Source organism: Poromitra crassiceps, assembly GCF_964638095.1.
Source record: "Poromitra crassiceps genome assembly, chromosome: 3".
Classification (NCBI taxonomy): Eukaryota; Metazoa; Chordata; class Actinopteri; order Beryciformes; family Melamphaidae; genus Poromitra; species Poromitra crassiceps.
The window spans coordinates 6743293-6764471 of record NC_139625.1 but is presented as its reverse complement, the minus strand read 5'-3'; the positions used below and the strand labels follow the sequence as shown (position 1 = coordinate 6764471).

Here is a 21179-nt window from a genome sequence, read left to right as displayed (position 1 = left end):
CCGGGAGCGGTGGCTGTCTCTCTCTTTCTCATCCCTCGTTCTCTCTCCTCTCTCTCTTTCTCATCCCTCGTTCTCTCTCCTCTCTCTCTGTCTCATCCCTCGTTCTCTCTCCTCTCTCTCTGTCTCATCCCTCGTTCTCTCTCCTCTCTCTCTGTCTCATCCCTGGTTCTCTCTCCTCTCTCTCTTTCTCATCCCTCGTTCTCTCTCCTCTCTCTCTGTCTCATCCCTCGTTCTCTCTCCTCTCTCTGTCTCATCCCTTGTTCTCTCTCCTCTCTCTGTCTCATCCCTCGTTCTCTCTCCTCTCTCTCTGTCTCATCCCTCGTTCTCTTTCTCTGTCTCATCCCTCGTTCTCTCTCCTCTCTCTCTGTCTCATCCCTCGTTCTCTCTCTCTGTCTCATCCCTCGTTCTCTCTCCTCTCTCTCTGTCTCATCCCTCGTTCTCTCTCCTCTCTCTCTGTCTCATCCCTCGTTCTCTCTCCTCTCTCTGTCTCATCCCTCGTTCTCTCCTCTCTCTGTCTCATCCCTCGTTCTCTCTCCTCTCTCTTTGTCTCATCCCTGGTTCTCTCTCCTCTCTCTGTCTCATCCCTCATTCTCTCTCCTCTCTCTCTTTCTCATCCCTCGTTCTCTCTCTCTGTCTCATCCCTCGTTCTCTCTCCTCTCTCTCTCTGTCTCATCCCTCGTTCTCTCTCCTCTCTCTCTGTCTCATCCCTCGTTCTGTCTTGTCAGAACAGTTGTTTCTTCATCACTTGTCTGTTTCTCTGCTCTAACATGTCCTCTATAGCCCCCTCCTCTGTCTCATAAATCACACCATGACTCTGCTCCATGGGGCTTTTATTGTAGCACTTCACTATTTTGTGTGTGTGTGTGTGTGTCCGTGTGCGTGCATGTGTGTGTGTGTGTGTGTGTGTGTGTGTGTGTGCATGTGTGTGTGTACACGTGACTGATCTGTGTGTGATAGTGACTGTGTGTGTGTGTGTGCATACACGTGACTGCGTGTGTGTCTGTGTACGTGTGTGTGCGTGCGTACACGTGAGCGTGTGTGCATGTGTGTGTGTACACGTGACTGATCTGTGTGTGATAGTGACTGTGTGTGTGTGTGTGTGTGAGATTCTTGTCTTTTTTGGTGTTTGAGTGTGTATACTGTACGTGCACGAATGTGTGTTACTGTGTGTATACATTCACATTGTTGTGTGTGTGTGTGTGAGACTGTGTGTATACGTTCACATTTTGTGTGTGTGTGACTCTGTGTATACGTTCACATTGTGTGTGTGTGTGTGTGTGTGTGTGAGAGAGAGACTGTGTGTGAGACTGTGTATACGTTCACATTTTGTGTGAGTGTGTGACTGTGTGTATACGTTCACATTTTGTGTGTGTGTGTGTGTGTGTGTGTGTGACTGTGTGTATACGTTGTGTGTGTGTGTGTGTGTGTGTGTGTGTGTGTGAGAGAGAGAGAGAGACACTGTGTGTGTAGGAGGCACAGTGCTAATACTCCCTCTCTCCCTGACAGACTAATGACTAGTTAGTGCTCCTCATTCTCTCTCTCTCTCTCTCTCTCTCTCTCTCTCTTACTGTCTGACTCTTGCTCGCCCCCTTTCCACAGATTAGATGTATTATCACTCATGTTCTCTCGTCCATGTTTTCTCCCTCCTTTCATCGCTCTTCTCTCTCTCTCTCTCTCTCTCTCTCGCTCTCCTTTTTCACCTCCCCTCTCTCCATCGGAGAAGAAACAACAGCCTGTGCTGTGCGCGTGTGCGTGCGTGTGCGTGTGTGCGTGTGTGTGTGTGTGTGTGTGCACGTGTGTGTGCGTGTGTGTGTGTGTGTTAATGGACTGATAATGGAGTTGTTATGGGAGTCCTTTGTTCTGTTGTTGTCGTCACTGCATCTGATGTGAAATTGGGACTGCATTAGACACACACACACACACACGCACACACACACACACACATGCACACACATACACACACACACACCCCAGTACAGCTATAGCCATTTCCAGACATGAACTCTGGACCACGTCCGTTGAATCAGGTCTGGACATTCCCCTGGACAGTTACCCTGCCAGACAAGAGGCATTGTTGTTTTCACACGGGAGGAAATGTTTCTAGTGTAGAGGGGGGGGGTATGCAACACAGATTTTTAATGACACCTCTCAATGTAGATCAGACATATATGGCCTATTTCCACCGCAGGTAGTAGCGCGATCCCGCTCCGCTCGACTCGATAATTGGTCTCATTCCACCGGTAAAAACTGTCCCAGCCCGGGTTGTATTGGGGTCGAGTCGTGCTACTTTTCGTCCCTGCCTCGTCGGGGTTCTATTCTGTGAACCCGGGTTCATACGGTGACGTGAAAACATTGTTGACGACTGATTGGTCAGGCAGAATCGTGTTTACTCTATCTACTGACTGTCAATGCAATGCTGCATACCAGTTTAGTGGGGCTTACCTTCTCTTCTGTTATGTATATTTCCATCAGTCTTTTGTGTTGCTGCCTTCGCCTCTGGTGAAATAAAATCTTGGCGGTGGTTTCAATTGTTTTGAGTGTGAAAAAAGTCAGCTGCTCAGGAAGCTCCTGTGCAGCGCTCCGCTAGGCCGCAGGCGGGTGTTTGGTGAAGGTCTTGCCTGGTGAGAGGCCACCGGGGTAGAGGCGTCACACTCTTGTCTGTAGCGCCTCTCCCGTCCCCGCGCAGCGCAGCGCATGCATCTCCTGGCCGATTGTCACATTTGCCATGTAGGTCATTTAGAGGCACCAGTATTTCATAAACAGTTTAAAAGTTCTGTGGATGGATTTAATTGTAATGTTATGTTGTAGCCTACTTCGGCTATAAGCGAAGGACAGATATGCGGTCGCTATGACGACCGGGGGTGGGCGGGGGCAGATGATCGGCGGTCGAAGCAGAACATCCATCGGGCCGAAATGAGTAGAGCCGACTGGTGACGAGCTGTGCAGGGCTGTAAAATGTGGTGGAAATGAGCCAATAGAAAGTCAAAGCAACGCCCCACTCCTTAGAAACAGGTTGGAAAACATGGGCTGGCAATGTGCCAAAAACAAAACAGTGAGCCTTTTTGCGATATATTAACACGTTCACTGCCATTGACGAGATATCTCGTCTTACAAAATCCAACGGTTGACTGCCAATGACGAGATATCTCGTCTTAAAAAAAAAAAAAAAAAATTGACGGTGGGACGTGGATCAACGCCCCCCACGTCTCCTATAAAAATATTGGAGCCACCGAACGTGTACAACCCATTCCACCGACCCACTAAGTGGCGACAGTGCTCTCCAGACTAGAAACAGCAGAGCCAAAACTGCAGGGGAACGCGCGAGGAAACCATTCTCTCATACTGTAAAATGGATTGGCGAAAACGCTTTCGCTTTCGCGCATTATCGCGCTGGGAGCTGGCGGTGGGGGATTGCAAATTTGCATAATAGATTATGGGTGAAACACACTTTGAAACACCAGCAGAAAGCGCAGAATCGCACACAGCTTCATTCCAGCTGAGCTCAACCGAAAACCCAGAAACGAACGAGCCTCATTCTCATACTGTAGGCGAAAACGCTTTCACGCTGGTGCACACGGGCGCACAACGGTGGGGGGTTCCAAAAATAGACTGGGTGGAAAACACACTTTGAAACACGCAGCATAAAGCCTAGAATCGCACAAAGCTTCATCAAAGCTCTCAAACCCAAGAAACGAGTGAGCCCCATCCACACTAGTCGACGAGGGGGCCGCCAGGGAGGGAGGCTGCTCACTGCTCAGACAGGCAGTAGAAACTCGCTTGTGACAAACGCTGCTGAAAGCCACCAGACACGCCCACGGAGGGAGGAGTTTGAAGGAGAGGGCGTTCAGAACTATATTGTTTAGATGTCTGATCTCTCACTGATGCCAAAAATAAATGGTTAAAGTGACTGTTCGATTTGATGTTTGATTGAATTTCACAAAACTGCGATTATCTCAGCTTTCAGTCTCAGACGCTGAAACCATGCTGTACTCAACGGCTAATATCTACATAACTACTAACTCTACAAACTAACTCTTTTAGACAGAGAAAGCACACATTCTATTAGTACTTTTGTGAACTTTGTGTTCACAAAGTCCAAGCAGAAAATAATCCTCAGCCAGAATCCTCAAAAAAACCCTCTGGCAGAAGCTACCTACAGTAAAAAAAAAAAAACGGCTGGCAGTGAATGTGTTAAAAAGGTGGCTGCCGCCCTGCCAAATAGTGGTCACTGGTAACGTTGAATGCTGGAAAAGGGGATTTTTACAGCCAGGTTGACAACATGTCTGACCCGTTTTCAATGTATTTCTCCCCACAAAAATGATCTCTCAAATATATAATAATGCAACCCTCTCACCTTGTTACATTTTCACCATGCAAGAGGAAATCGATGCATCTGGCCATGAGTTTGGTCGTTTGATTATGATATGCGCGAACGATTAATTAATATGTGCAGGCAATTAATTAATATGCACAAATGTTAATAGCGGGCACTTATTACCTAATACAATACGCCTAATGCAGCACTATCATCTTCTTGTTGTATTTTCACGATTCAAACAGGCAGACCGAGAGGAAAATAAACCTCTTTTTTACTTTTTTACTCAACAATTGGCGTTTTGCGCCATTTAACAATATAACAGAAGTAACCTCACTTCCAAGTTTCCAAAGTTCCACTTTTTAACTCATTCAGGGCCAAAGCCGTCTTTGACGTGTTATCAGGAATAGCCCAGAGGGCCAATGACGTGTTTGACGTGTTTTTGTTTTTATTACTGCAGCGCGTAGTTCAAACACTTCCCCAGCCTCTGACATAGTATCAGGTCCCTAGCATCTAAGACAACACGTGAACAAACACATACCGCAGCTGTTGTTTTGAAATTGAGCAGGAGGAAAAGCAGAAAACGGGTAACGCTTCCTTGTGCAGACAGGAGAAACGCCATTGAAACGCCCCGCGGCGCGCTGCACGAGCTGGAGTCGCCTTCCTCTGTGCCAGCCGGGAGAAAGTAATCAAGAGATGTGTTTGATCATCGGAGGAATGAGGAAATGATCGATCAGTTTGCGAGGGCGGTGAGGACGTGTTGAATAGCCGAGGGGAAAACGGGAACGATCAAATAGCAGGGAGGATACGACAGGGAGACATGGACGAGGACGGGTGGACCAGAACAAAACAAAATAAACACACAAACAGCTAACAAGGCAGAAGCGGCAGTCACAGCAGCCCGCTGTCCGTTCTCAAGAGCTATTCAGTTGGTTCATGAAATCGCTGGGCTGCGTGCCCTCCAGTGTTGCTCCTGGCCAATCCCAGCGCCACAGGGCGTGGTTATTGCTTATCCTATGTGGGGTTAGAAATCTAAAAGGGGGATCGTGTGTGTGTGTGTGTGTGTGTGTGTCTGTCTGTCTGTCTGTCTGTCTGTCTGTCTGTCTGTCTGTCTGTCTGTCTGTCTGTGTGTCTGTCTGCACACTCACTCACACCGAGTAAACTGTATTGTTGAATGTAAAAAAAAAGCACTTCATGTGTATATATATATTTTTTTTTTTTGTCATTTGTGTCCTAACGAATAATATTTACATGTCTGATGTCAATACAGTTCAAAATAAAAGAATTGAGAGCGAGTTCTGCCTGAGATTGTGCCCTTTTACAAAAATTGCCTTTTCTCCTGTTTATTTTCTCAGGGAGACCTTTTGGGTGAAAACAGGGTGTATATAAATGGCTATAAGTAGAGTACAGAACATGCTAAAAGCTCACTTTTTTTTCCCTGGTGAACCCAGAGACGTACATCTTCATTTTGAGGTATTGCAAAGCACTTTGGTGCTAATAGATAATTTACTGTGGGTCTTGAAAGATGACCAACAATTATGAAAATCTTTGGCCTGTGCTAAATATTGGCAGTCCTAAACTGGCCATGAATGAGTTAATGCTGTCCCAAATCCGATATTCCATGAGACTGGTGTGGTACAGCCAGGGAGCTCACAGACAGACTGGTGTGGTACAGCCAGGGAGCTCACAGACAGACTGGTGTGGTACAGCCAGGGAGCTCACAGACAGACAGGTGTGGTACAGCCAGGGAGCTCACAGACAGACTGGTGTGGTGCAGCCAGGGAGCTCACAGACAGACTGGTGTGGTACAGCCAGGCAGCTCACAGACAGACTGGTGTGGTACAGCAATGGAGCCTACAGACAGACAGGTGTGGTACAGCCAGGGAGCTCACAGACAGACAGGTGTGGTGCAGCCAGGGAGCTCACAGACAGACTGGTGTGGTACAGCCAGGCAGCTCACAGACAGACTGGTGTGGTGCAGCCAGGGAGCCTACAGACAGACTGGTGTGGTGCAGCCAGGGAGCTCACAGACAGACAGGTGTGGTACAGCCAGGGAGCTCACAGACAGACAGGTGTGGTACAGCCAGGGAGCCTACAGACAGACTGGTGTGGTACAGCCAGGGAGCTCACAGACAGACTGGTGTGGTGCAGCCAGGGAGCTCACAGACAGACAGGTGTGGTGCAGCCAGGGAAGCCAGTACAGCCAATCAGATTGCTTGATTTGAGAGAGCCGTTTTCTAAAATTTGATATATATGCACTATGAAATGATAACCAACATGCATATACGTGTACTGTAAGTTATATGAAGAAATATGAAACAAACAATTATCTCTCCCTCTCTCTCCCTCTCAGATGCCCTGGCCTATGAGGTGCGCTGGTTTGTCACCAGGCTGCGGGGTGGAGACAGCGTGTCCCAGCTGGCCAGCGTGGACCGCTTCGGCGTCGTGAGGAAAGACGCTCGCAACTCGTCCAGCGACATCTCGATAGAACGCAAAGACACACACACATACATGCTGAGCATCCACGGCACTCAGGACAGGTAGGTAGGTGTGTGTGTGTGTGTGTGTGTGTGTGTGTGTGTGTGTGTGTGTGTGTGTGATAAACTGTTGGTAAAAACGGGTGATGATGACTAGGGCTGTGAAACTTCACTGGCCTCACGATTCGATTACGACTCAGAGGGCTACGATTCGATTTGATTACGATTATCGATGCGTCTCGATGCATCTTAAATCGATGCATCACTTTTTTCCCCCCAATACATGATTTATTTTTTCTCGCTCTCTTTTTTCTCACTGTGTGGCTACTTTTAAAATAAAAGTGCATTTGGAATTGCATTGTATTATGATCCAAATAAACAACTGCATGTACTTCCATTATATTTCATTCGATTATAAAATATATATATATATATATATATATATATATATATATATATATATATATATATATATATATATATATATATATCGTCGGTGTCGGGCCAGGACCTCGAATGTCACTTTTTTCACTTTCTTACTTTTTGTCATGAATCAATGCCATTGGTCACCCTTCACGTCTCTGTGTGGTTTTTAACAAATGCAACCAATGGAAAAGCATTAAAACGAGCTTGTGAGTAAATCTCGTAACGCCATTCGCCCTCAATCTGTCAGTCAAACCTCGAAATCCCCCCCCTACCTCCGTGTGTACCCCCCCACGCAGGACACTAAACCCGGAAAAGACACACGGCAGACGCGCTGTGTATTTCTCATATCGTTTTGACTCATCCTGGCTTCCTCTGACGTTAATATATCAATCAAATGTTTTCCAGTTATTCCTAGGCTGCAAACTTGTTTTAACATGCAAATCGGAGTGCTTTCTGACGAGAATAAAGTAACGTTAACGTTACGTTATGTCAGACTATTTCTCACCCCATGCGAAAGCCCCAAATCGGCCATGAGAGGCGAGGGGCAATCCTGCTGCTCCTACGCGCGCGCCCGCGGCCTGGAGCTTGGGGGCTCGTGCATGAGGATGCGGCTGCCTCCCGCTTGACTGGCCATGAGAAAGCGCTTCCAAGTCGGACTGATAATATAAACAACATTATTTGAGCTTATCCAGGTCAGATATTTATAAAGTAATGACACATTCAGCGGGAAACTAACTATAATTAAGACATGTGCCAACTTTGACGACATTTGGTTCAGTAGTTTAAGAGCAAACAGGTTTTTTTTACTTCCTGAAAAGTTTCTGTTTTGGAGATTCGAGGTCCTGGAACGACAGCAGCGATATATATATATATTATTATTATTTTATTTTTTTTATAATCGATTTTTGACATTTGTGAATCGATGCAGAATCGTGCACGTCCGCATCGCGATGCATCTTATAATCGTTTATTTTTGACACCCCTAATGATGACGTCAGACATTATGGTTGTCTACCGACTGACGTATGGTATTCAGATATTACATAATATGGAGTTACATTAAATAGCTGGCGTTAGCCTCTGGCATTAGCTAGCTGTTAGCTGCGAGCTACTTTAGTTATGTGGCAATAAAACAACACTGAATGACCAGTTTGATATAACGGTCAACCAGTTCCAGTCATGCTCTTTCCACAAAGCCCACCAGCTTTGATATCTGTTGGCTAGTTGATATTCACACAGGGGGTTCCCCAAGTCCCGCTAGCTGGTTAAAATCTCTGGCTACTGGCCTCAGTCTGACGGCTACTATTTAGATCGAATTTTTGCGGAGTTGGCGCAGTGGCAACTACGTTTCTTCCATGCTTACACGCACACATGGCTTAGAGTTCTGTTTCAGCCCGAGCCCGACGGAACCCGACCCAGCCCGACGGAACCCGACCCAGCCCGATGGGCTCGGGCCAGCATGAGTCTCTGGACAGACATGGATGTAGACTGCAACTTGACTTGTTGGTGGAGGCTAGGGCTGGCACGGATCAGAAAACCCACGGATCGGATCGCGTGACTGATTTTGAGCCACGGATCACAGATTTTTCGGATCAGCAAAAAAAATATATATAGGCTATATCAGATTTTTTTCTCTCAAAATTAGATTTTCGATTTGAAATTTGAATACTATTATACTTCTCTAACCATTTGTTGCCCTGCACAGCTCAAAAAATATTTTTTTCTCATGACACAATTTATGCTTTTACTCTGAAGGCAGAACAACCCAACTTCCTGTTTTAGGTGGCACTGCGCCTAACTTCCTGGCTGTTGCTTGCTAACATAGTCACATGACACGGGTACAGACCAGACCGGGCGAGTCTGGAAACATAACGTTGATGCTACGTTAAGCTACTCGGTGGCCCCACGTGTTGTTTTGTTGTTATGTGTCCAAGGCAACATTTCACCGTCCGGTGATAATGTGTTCGTGAAACGTGTGCGCGTGTGTGTGTGTTGTGGCTCTCGTTATCTTGTGCAGCCCGCAACACGCTGCTCGCATTCCTGTGCTTTTTCAGAGGTGTTGAAATAAGTTTGTTGTCTTTAGTAGCCACTAGCCACAGCCTTCAGAGAGACTTTACAGCGGCGACAAGGGATGAGGAAGCTCACTTGTGCTTGCCATGATGCCTGTCTGTGTCTGGCTGCGCTGCAGGCGTTCTCATACACTAACGTTAAACGTTAAATGAAACGAAAGGGGGGGGGGGGGGGGTCCGCGGACCATTGACTTTCCGAACCGCGTTCCGAACCACGGGGGCTGATCCGTACGGGTCACGGATTATCCGTGATCCGTGCCAGCCCTAGTGGAGGCAGAAAACGCCAGGCGGCTATTTCTAGTTCTTCTAACCTGTATCCTCCGTCAGTAACAAGGTCTTGTTATGTGTTTTATATGTGCTGTGTTTCCAGTGACAGTGGGGAGTACCATTGTGCTGCGACTCCCTGGTATCTGTCGGCCTCAACAGGAGCCTGGACTCAAGCTGGACAGCTGACCTCATCACGAGTCTTCCTCACTGTCCGCTTCGCTGGTGAGGAGGACTTGACGTCCAGTGATCACTTCTGGCCAAAGGAGAAATGCAAAGTAGCAGGGATGCAAACAAACTTGTACAGAAGATTAGATTAGAAAAATAGGCTTTTTGTAGAAAATCAGTTGGATATTTTAACTCTGGGAAACATGGGATCAGAATAAATTCATATTTCTGTTCGGGATACTATACTGTCCAATTTCACCATTTCCTCCTTACAAAAAATGAGAATTCGTAGGACATGTTGCTTTTGGAGGTGAAATTAAATCTGCACACATTAAACATGGTCTCGCATAACTACTACTAACTACACTTCATACATAACTTCATACATAACTACTACTAACTACACTTCATACATAACTACTACTAACTACACTTCATACATAACTACTACTAACTACACTTCATACATAACTTCATACATAACTACTACTAACTACACTTCATACATAACTACTACTAACTACACTTCATACATAACTTCATACATAACTACTACTAACTACACTTCATACATAACTACTACTAACTACACTTCATACATAACTACTACTAACTACACTTCATACATAACTTCATACATAACTACTACTAACTACACTTCATACATAACTACTACTAACTACACTTCATACATAAATACTACTAACTACACTTCATACATAACTACTACTAACTACACTTCATACATAACTTCATACATAACTACTACTAACTACACTTCATACATAACTACTACTAACTACACTTCATACATAACTTCATACATAACTACTACTAACTACACTTCATACATAACTACTACTAACTACACTTCATACATAACTACTACTAACTACACTTCATACATAACTTCATACATAACTACTACTAACTACACTTCATACATAACTACTACTAACTACACTTCATACATAACTACTACTAACTACACTTCATACATAACTTCATACATAACTACTACTAACTACACTTCATACATAACTACTACTAACTACACTTCATACATAACTACTACTAACTACACTTCATACATAACTACTACTAACTACACTTCATACATAACTACTACTAACTACACTTCATACATAACTACTACTAACTACACTTCATACATAACTTCATACATAACTACTACTAACTACACTTCATACATAACTACTACTAACTACACTTCATACATAACTTCATACATAACTACTACTAACTACACTTCATACATAACTGCTACTAACTACACTTCATACATAACTTCATACATAACTACTACTAACCACACTTCATACATAACTACTACTAACTACACTTCATACATAACTACTACTAACTACACTTCATACATAACTACTACTAACTACACTTCATACATAACTACTACTAACTACACTTCATACATATAACTACTACTAACTACACTTCATACATAACTACTACTAACTACACTTCATACATAACTACTACTAACTACACTTCATACATATAACTACTACTAACTACACTTCATACATAACTACTACTAACTACACTTCATACATAACTTCATACATAACTACTACTACTACTAACTACACTTCATACATAACTTCATACATAACTACTACTAACTACACTTCATACATAACTACTACTAACTACACTTCACGTCTGAAGTACAAACTGTCAGAATTCAGCTGTTTTTTTCACGTGTCTTATTGAGGCCTACACAGTAACATTGGAGGCCATCAATTAGGAAGAACAAACGAGTGAGAATGTTACAGACTGTTGACTGTTGAAGGTTGACTGTCAACCTTTTGATATTATTCCATTTAAAGCCAGTTGACCTCAGCCCTGGTCTGTCTGTGTGCAGTTATGTATTATCATTACTAGCATGTATGTACCGGTACTGTATATCTGTCTATACATGTATTATTTGCTCATATGTTACACATCAATTGATCTCTCTCTCCCTCCCTCTCTCTCTCTCTCTCTGCACCCATACAGTATGGGACTCCCTAAAGTGGCCTCTCTTGTATGGAGCAGCAGCCTCACTAGGTAACATAACAATAATACAGAAATGATCATGTGTGAGAAGAGATAGTAGATGTGATGCAGCTGTCTATAATAATTGCTGTATTTTCAGGTCTGGGTAGCATCGTTGGTTGTCATTGCAGCAGTGGTAATATTAGTGGCATGGTGTCTGTTATGGTGTTAAAGTCGATATGAAACGGCATTTCCAGAGTACCTAACTTCCGTATTGTGATGTATTTCCATGTGAAACAGGATAGAGAGGCGGGACATAACTTTGGGAGGAATTTGATTTGACCATTGAAAAGTGGACGTGTCTTTAAACAGGACTTTGATGGATGAAATGCATGTAAATGGAAACTGTTAGACCTATAATAACATATATGTGTGTGTATATGTGTGTATATATATATACAGTATGTATATACAGTATATATACACACACACACATATATATATATTCACACACACATATATATATATTCACACACACACACACATATATATATATATATATATATATATATATATATATATATATATATATATATATATATATATATATATATATATACATACATATACACACATACATATATCTCTCTTTTTTGCATAGACTGTTAAATACGTGCGCAATATGACCGGGGATATAATCTGGACTTTAACTTGGTTGTCTGTGTCTACAGGTGTGGGTCTCTTCTCTCTGGTTCTGGGCTTGGTTTGCGCCCAGTGCTGCTGCCGCAACACGACGCACACCCCCCGCTCCCGTAATAAACTCATGGACCTGGAGATGGACTGACACACACCCCCCTCCCCGCGCGCGCTCCCGTAATAACACATGGACCTGGAGATGGACTGACACACCCCGTGCTCCCGTAATAAACACATGAACCTGGAGATGGACTGACACACCCTGCGCTCCCGTAACAACCACATGAACCTGGAGATTGACTGACGCACCCCGCGCTCCTGTAATAAACACATGGACCTGGAGCTGGACTGACACACCCCCCAGGTTCACACACACCCCACAGCGCTCACAGGACACCCCACACACATACACACCAAACGCCCCTCTCCTGTAGATGATTTCTGCCACACCCGGCTGTTCCCGGCCCACGGACGCTGGGAGTAAATGGAATCGGAATCGGGATGCCCCGGCCGACCAATTGCGCGGAACTCTTTTCAGCGCTGCCACGGAGGAGCACGCAAACATTTTTAAACGCACCAATGGGAAAAAAGCCTATGAGACTTCTGCTTCTATGAAGATGTGTGGAGCTTCCAGTGACTCGAGCAAGCAATATATCCCCCCTCTTTTGAAAGGATGTGACACTGGGGACATGTAAGACCACTATCAGAGACTGTGAATCAACTCCAGGTTTAGCTTTTTATTCTGTTTTTTTGTGGGGCCGCCATCGCACAAGTAAAGGACATCATGTGAATCAAGGACCACTGAACATGCTTGAGCACTGCAACTGGTGAGGATAAGAAAATGAAGCACTTGGGCTAGACTGGCTCACTTGGCCACTAGAGGGCTTCTCACGCTAGTCCTCTTAGCCCAGGGCTATCTTAACCCTGGTCTAAGAGAATGCCATGGGTGTGTGAATGGCTATAGCTCACGAGGATTCTCGTAACGGAATCCCTTAGCGCGGGGCTAAGGTGCGGTGTGAAAAGCCCTGTTTTTCGCCTCCAATGTGTTCCCCCGTCTACTGCAGCCATTCTGCATCCCTCAGCCTGAGGACGCAAAATTGCACAAATCTATGAATTCCCACGGAATCTTGAGTCACTGCCCCGCGGGGAATTTTCTTTTCAGGAGCCACAGAAAATTCAAGGGGTGGTCGGAGTGAATAAAGTGGCGTTTCGTTTGACGTGTTGGAGCCCTCCAGTGTCGCGTCCCTAGTGAGCCGTAAGCCTGATAAAACATGGCCGACGTCTGCTGAAGTCCTCCTGTGTTTCCGCTCAACGGGATGCAGCCGGGATCTGACGGATCCCGGAGGAACAGTGGAGCTCATAATGTGCCACAGAATCACCTAAAAAACATCAATAAACGTGCTATTGCACTACCAACCCAGAGTATTCCTACCTTAACGAATGGACAATATTACTTTATTTTCAACTCTAGTTTTTTTTTTTAATATGAGAGATATTGAAATATGAGACATTTTTAAGCTTTACAAGGATATATGCAGTGTGTGTGTGTGTGTGTGTGTGTGTGTGTGTGAGAGACATATTGTACGTTGCCAATATTTGAACTAATTGAGGTCTGCTTGGTTTAAATGGCTGCATCGACACTTGGAAGTGACATCGAGCACTCCTCATAGTTTTTTTTAATATCCAAAAATGTTTCAGCCAATATTTTGCCCGAGTCTAGTTTTGTGTTTTCATCGCGTTCTTATTCCCATCGCGTCCTAATGTCGGCCCCTTGGCTCACTATACCGACGTGCCCGGTTACGTTCCTCCGCCGCTAAAAACTAAAGTGAACACGTGTCGCACGTTGGTTAGGTTTAGGCAACACAGCAACTTGGTTTGGGTTTAGAGTTACTGTAAAACCGAAAGTAGAAGCAGGACATCCCTCGCGCTCTCTCACTTGTAAAACGGGGACACTACAGGCCCGCCGACCCCATCTCTACACCCTCAGGGGCCAGCCAATCCCATCTCTACACCCTCAGGGGTCAGCCAATCCCATCTCTACACCCTCAGGGGCCAGCCAATCCCATCCCTACGCCCTCAGGGGCCAGCCAATCCCATCCCTACACCCTCAGGGGCCAGCCAATCCCATCCCTACGCCCTCAGGGGCCAGCCAATCCCATCCCTACACCCTCAGGGGCCAGCCAATCCCATCCCTACGCCCTCAGGGGCCAGCCAATCCCATCCCTACACCCTCAGGGGCCAGCCAATCCCATCCCTACACCCTCAGGGGCCAGCCAATCCCATCCCTACGCCCTCAGGGGCCAGCCAATCCCATCCCTACACCCTCAGGGGCCAGCCAATCCCATCCCTACACCCTCAGGGGCCAGCCAATCCCATCCCTACACCCTCAGGGGCCAGCCAATCCCATCCCTACACCCTCAGGGGTCAGCCAATCCCATCCCTACGCCCTCAGGGGTCAGCCAATCCCATCCCTACACCCTCAGGGGCCAGCCAATCCCATCCCTACACCCTCAGGGGTCAGCCAGTCCCATCCCTACACCCTCAGGGGCCAGCCAATCCCAGCGACCTACCTCTACATGACACTGCCGTTAGGTTAAAGGGCGACCTACTTCTACATGACACTGCCGGTTTCCGGCGCAACAGGGCACTGTTGATACGTGCCCGTCATGTGACCACTGTTCGCCTTGTCCATTTCGGAGGAGAAAGGGCACGCTTTGGCCTGACAAAACGTCAACAGACGACGCGTTGGGAATGAGACCGGGCTGGTGTTTTGTATAGTGTGAGTGCTGTGATGTGTCACAGAAAGAGTTGTGTGACAGATCTACTTCCTGCATGTACTGCCAGGACCATGGTGTCACTCATCAAACCTTGTCCAGGGTTACCCCGCGCATCTTCTTAACCCATTGATACCTGATGCAGCATTTGCGTGTATATCCCTCATTTGTGTGTGTATCCCTTTAAGACCGCGAACCGCGTCACACGGTTCGCGGTCTTAAAGGGATACACACACAAATGCTGCATCAGGTATCAATGGGTTAATGACATCACAGTGTTTCAAGGTTACCCAGCGCATCTTAATGACATCACAGTCTTTTAAGCCCAGATAGTTTTTTTAAGCCAACCATCACTCCTAACAATCTACATTTTCTCTGCAAAATGTCACAACGGTTTAATGTAGGAACTATTTTCTTTCGACCGAACTACACCCGCAAGCTGCTAGCTATTCAGTCCAAAGGAAATAGTTCCTAGATGAAACTGCTCACAACAAGGCCTGTGGATTATCTTGAGTAAACCGGTCAGGATTTCTGGAAAGAGACATTGCTGTTGAGTTTTTCAAATGTTTTTTGTTTGTTTGCTTGTTTTTGCTTTGAGCACCATAAGCCGAGTGCCATCCAGTTTCATTGTATTCAAGAGAAGGCAGACAACTAGCCTGCTAAACCAGCCGGGGTCACGTGAACTCACATTTAATTTCGTTCTGCGGGACCGTCTGGCCTTAAGATTTCACCCAGTGTTTTGCAGTGGGCGGAGGTTGGGCGGGTGTACTTGCCTGACAGACAACTCCTTCAGCCAATCAGCGTCGGATCCAGTCAAACCCAAATCCACTCGGGAGAACGGCAAAAACATATTTTCCGCCAAGAAACTCAGCGGTTGCGAGGAGGCGGCCATTATTGTTTTGTTAGTGCAGTGCTAGTGGCGTTCCTGATTGGCCAACTTGCACTGTCAATCACAGGGCACTGAGCGCAGTCGCTGATTGGCTCTTCCACTTTGCAGTTTCTGCTTAAAGCCCTCCCAGGGCTTGAGGCCAGACGTCGCGCACAACGAAATGAAGTGTGAGTTCACGTGAGAGGCTGGTTTACCAGCTCTACTCACCCCAAAACTATCTAAATGCATAAATAGCACTACAGGTACCGTAAGAGGGGGGGGGGGGGGGATTGTTTTTGGAGTGAACTGTCCCTTTAATGCGAAAGACACACACACACACACTACTAAACATGTCACTGCAAGGGTCAGGCTTCCTCAATGTCTGTTTGATTTTGTCATTTTATTGTGATGAGTATGATCAATTTTGATGATGTTTTTAAATAAATAGATTTGTAAGATGTCTTCATTTTGTCAATGATTTTATAAATGCTGATATAATTGTTATGGTCAGTTTATTTTATGTATTTATTTGAAAGGGACAGTATACAGTTCAAGCATAAAAGTCCCCATTTGATGCACCATCCCAGATTATTCACCTTATGTTTGAACTCAGGGGTCAGCCAGCCTATAACGTCTGATTGTGTTTCCACTTCCTGTGGCAGTTGGTTCTCTTATCGGCCTAGAATCATCTGCCACTCAATGTGAAATTGCAGCCTGTTCTCACTCCGATGGCTTCCAGTGAGTCAGACTAGGTTTGATCAGTAAAACAGCCGGCGTTTTGAACAGGAAGTTGTAACACCACCTGGTCAAGTGGGCGGGGCTACGTAAATTGTATAGCCACTGATGTCCGTCATCAGTGGGACAGACAGACAGAGCCCTAGCTCCCATTTATATACTGATGATGATGATGATGATGATGATATAAACAATTAACACATTCACTGCCAGCCGTTTTTTTTTTACTGTAGGTAGCTTCTGCCAAGCCGTTTTTGGAGGATTCTGGCTCATTTTACAAGAGCCGAGGATAATTTTCTGCTTGGACTTTGTGAACACAAAGTTCACAAAAGTACTAATAGAATGTGTGCTTTCTCTGTCTAAAAGAGTTAGTTTGTAGAGTTAGTAGTTATGTAGATATTAGCCGTTGAGTACAGCATGGTTTCAGCGTCTGAGACAGGAAGCTGAGATAATCGCAGTTTTGTGAAATTCAATCAAACAGGCAGAACAGTCACTTTAACCATTTATTTTTGGCATCAGTGAGAGATCAGACATCTGAACAATATAGTTCTGAACACCCTCTCCTTCAAACTCCTCCCTCCGTGGGCGTGTCTGGTGGCGTTTGTCACAAGCCAGTTTCTCCTGCCTGTCTGAGCAGTGAGCAGCCTCCCTCTCTGGCGGCCCCTCGTCGGCGAGTGTGGACTGTGGATGGGGCTCAATCGTTTCTTGGATTTTCGGTTGAGAGCTTTGATGAAGCTTTGTGCAATTCTAGGCTTTATGCTGCCCACCCAGTCTATTTTTGGAACCCCCCACCGTTGTGCGCCCGTGTGCAGCAGCGTGAAAGCGTTTTCGCCTACAGTATGAGAACGAGGCTCGTTCGTTTCTGGGTTTTCGGAATGCGTGCGATTCTGGCCTTTCTGCGGGTGTTTCAAAGTGTGTTTCACCCATAATCTATTATGCAAATTTGCAATCCCCCACGCCAGCACCCAGGCACCGCTCTCCGCTCTCGGTGTGCTGCTGCTGGCGCGGCCGCTCTCGGGCGAGTCTGGTGACTGATGACTGTAAAATCGCCAAGCCATTTCCTTGAGAATGGCTTCCTCCCGCGGCTGTTTTTGGTTGGCTTTCTCTCTGTCGAGAGAGCACTGTCGCCACTTAGTTGGTCGGTAAAATAGATTATACACATTCAATACTTCCAATATTTTTATAGGAGACGTGGGGGGCATTGATCCACGTAGCACCGTCAAAAAAAAAAAAAAATTTTTTTTTTGACGTCTCAACTCGTCATTGGCAGTGAACCGTTGGATTGTGTTTGACGAGTCAACTCGCCATTGGCAGTGAACGTGTTAAGCGATGGTTTCTCCTGAGTTTTTATTTTATTTTTCGGCATAAATAAGGCAAAAAAGTAACTGTTACTTGGATTAGTAACTGTAATCTGATTACTGTTTTGGAAATTCTGACACCTTACATTACTTAGTTACTGAAAAAGTAACAGAAACAAAGCTAGCCAAAAGAAGGCAAGTCCAGGGTTGTCACGGGTCTGGAAATACTTGAATTTAAAAAGAAAAGTGGTTGGATTTATAAAGAGGTCCTTGAAAAGTCCTTGATTCAGCTACTGGAATCTCTGAGTTTGAGCCGTGTGTCCATCTCCAAATTGCTGGCCAAGCTAGATACACTTCCTTGCTATCCACACAGTATCACTCTTCATGTGGGCCACACAGTATCACTCTTCATGTGGGCCACACAGTATCACTCTTCATGTGGGCCACACAGTATCACTCTTCATGTGAGCCACACAGTATCACTCTCCATGTGGGCCACACAGTATCACTCTTCATGTGAGCCACACAGTATCACTCCATGTGGGCTACAAGCAGAAATGCGGAGGATTTCAAGATTGCTTTGAGTTTGAGTTAACGATTAATTCTGATGTGTAAGCATGACTGGAAACAAATGTGCATAATAATAAGACATAGGAGACAATAACTTGTCCTTGAAAAGTGCTGCTTGAAAATGAGGAGAATATACTGGGATGAGAGACAAGTATCCAGTACTGATAAGAGAGACACAATCTCTACTGCTGCAGCTAAATCAAAGGCTTGGAGAACTTCAGAAACACGACAATTAAAATCAAATTTATATATTTATTAATTATTTAAAGTCCTCCAACACCTCATGGCAAAACCATAAGTGGGCAAAACTAAGGACGATCATGATGTGCCTGGTGCCTCTTCATCGAGACCCACATATCATTACTTTGTCAATACCCCCCCCCCCCCCCCCCCTCATTTTAACGATGAAAGCAGCTGTCCATCAGCACCACACACATCAGAAACTAAAAGTGCGGGGCTGTGTGCAATAGGCTAATTAACAAATAACGGTATAATTCAACAATGGTGAAATGCATTCACATATTAAAAAATCACAAAGATCGTAATGTTTTGCAAGCGATTTGGCGGCCCACTTGCAATACCTTTGCGGCCCACAGGTTGGGAATAGGTGACTTAAAGGACCTGCTGGACATTTTACATGGACATGATCCTTCCCGCCCCCCATTATATCACTTTGAAGGACTTTTACACTTGATAATGTATTTATAATTTGAGGTTGTTTTGTGTATTGCTGTGGTCGCTGCGCTGCATACGGCTCAAAGACAAATACCTCGTTTGTAATATTTACTCACATATGGCTCTTAAAATGATCTTGAATGTGGAAATAAACCAAGAGTTGTTTTCATCCAAACTAGGTGGCCCTGGCTGGCCCTGCAGTGGGAATGCATCTGCTGAGAATCGGATGTGGTTCGCGCCAAACCTGTTTCTCCAAACCTGTTTCTCCAAACCTGTTTCTCCTAACCTGTTTCTCCAAACCTGTTTCTCCAAACCTGTTTCTCCTAACCTGTTTCTCCAAACCCGTTTCTCCAAACCTGTTTCTCCTAACCTGTTTCTCCTAACCTGTTTCTCCAAACCTGTTTCTCCAAACCTGTTTCTCCAAACCTGTTTCTCCTAACCTGTTTCTCCTAACCTGTTTCTCCAAACCTGTTTCTCCAAACCCGTTTCTCCAAACCTGTTTCTCCAAACCTGTTTCTCCAAACCTGTTTCTCCTAACCTGTTTCTCCAAACCTGTTTCTCCAAACCCGTTTCTCCAAACCTGTTTCTCCAAACCTGTTTCTCCTAACCTGTTTCTCCAAACCTGTTTCTCCAAACCTGTTTCTCCTAACCTGTTTCTCCAAACCTGTTTCTCCTAACCTGTTTCTCCTAACCTGTTTCTCCAAACCTGTTTCTCCAAACCTGTTTCTCCTAACCTGTTTCTCCAAACCTGTTTCTCCTAACCTGTTTCTCCAAACCTGTTTCTCCAAACCTGTTTCTCCAAACCTGTTTCTCCTAACCTGTTTCTCCAAACCTGTTTCTCCTAACCTGTTTCTCCAAACCTGTTTCTCCTAACCTGTTTCTCCAAACCCGTTTCTCCAAACCTGTTTCTCCTAACCTGTTTCTCCAAACCGGTTTCTCCAAACCTGTTTCTCCAAACCTGTTTCTCCAAACCTGTTTCTCCTAACCTGTTTCTCCAAACCCGTTTCTCCAAACCTGTTTCTCCTAACCGGTTTCTCCTAACCTGTTTCTCCTAACCTGTTTCTCCTAACCTGTTTCTCCAAACCCGTTTCTCCAAACCTGTTTCTCCTAACCTGTTTATCCTAACCTGTTTTTCCAAACCCATTCAACCAAACCGTCAAAAAAGGATGTTTGCTAAACCACTTCCCGAAGAGAAAGGTAGCCCCTCCTTCCCCCCGTCAGAAATCAGCGGTGCACACCAGGCGAGGGCTAGTCACAAATCAGGTGAACGCGACTCCCGTGACCTTGTCCCCTCAGACATCCAGCGGTCTTGAACATAACGACAGTCTGAGGTTTAAGTTAGTCAAAGTCGCACTAGGGACACACACGAGAGCACTTGTTCGAACTCCAAACCATGAAAGTCCTTACACACCATGCCATTCATTTGCACATCAGTCATATTTATCGGACCACCTACATATATCCAGTCAATGACTCCCATGATGCGTTACCCCACGTTCACACCATACGCCGAAGCAACGCTCAACCTACGCTGAACCCACAAGTTTAATTTCGGCGTCCTTGTTAACAGGTGTGGCCGTTCACACCAGCGTGCCTTGCTCAAGCCGCGCTGAAGCGATTTTACAAGCGTGAAGCTGCCAGGCTTGAAGTCAATGGACGTTGTGGGCGGGCGAGAGGCGCTGAGGAAAAAGAGAGAGTTCTTGTGTGACTGGTTAAGTGTGAGCTCAGCTTCAGCGTGGCTTTGGTGTATGGTGTGAACAAAGGCTTACTGGGCCAAGTCGGTGGTCGAAATGATGAGAGGGGGGAACCCCCTCCAAGTCTGTGGTCA

At 45.5% G+C, this 21179-nt stretch overlaps 2 protein-coding genes across 4 annotated transcripts in view; one reads left to right on the top strand and one right to left on the bottom strand.

The window, feature by feature from the left end:
- The window catches only part of LOC310774384 (prostaglandin F2 receptor negative regulator-like), a 185148-nt gene extending 170423 nt beyond the window's left edge, over nucleotides 1-14725 (top strand). Inside the window, exons 12-15 of the mRNA XM_083634446.1 lie at nucleotides 6669-6855; nucleotides 9658-9776; nucleotides 11757-11807; nucleotides 12467-14725. Of these exons, the coding sequence (XP_083490572.1) occupies nucleotides 6669-6855; nucleotides 9658-9776; nucleotides 11757-11807; nucleotides 12467-12579 (470 nt within the window). The 3' untranslated portion in view covers nucleotides 12580-14725. The remainder of the gene's footprint in view (nucleotides 1-6668; nucleotides 6856-9657; nucleotides 9777-11756; nucleotides 11808-12466) is intronic.
- Nucleotides 1-21179, bottom strand: part of LOC310774159 (uncharacterized protein) — a 794006-nt gene that overhangs the window by 479475 nt on the left and 293352 nt on the right. The gene's annotated exons all lie outside the window — the stretch shown is intronic.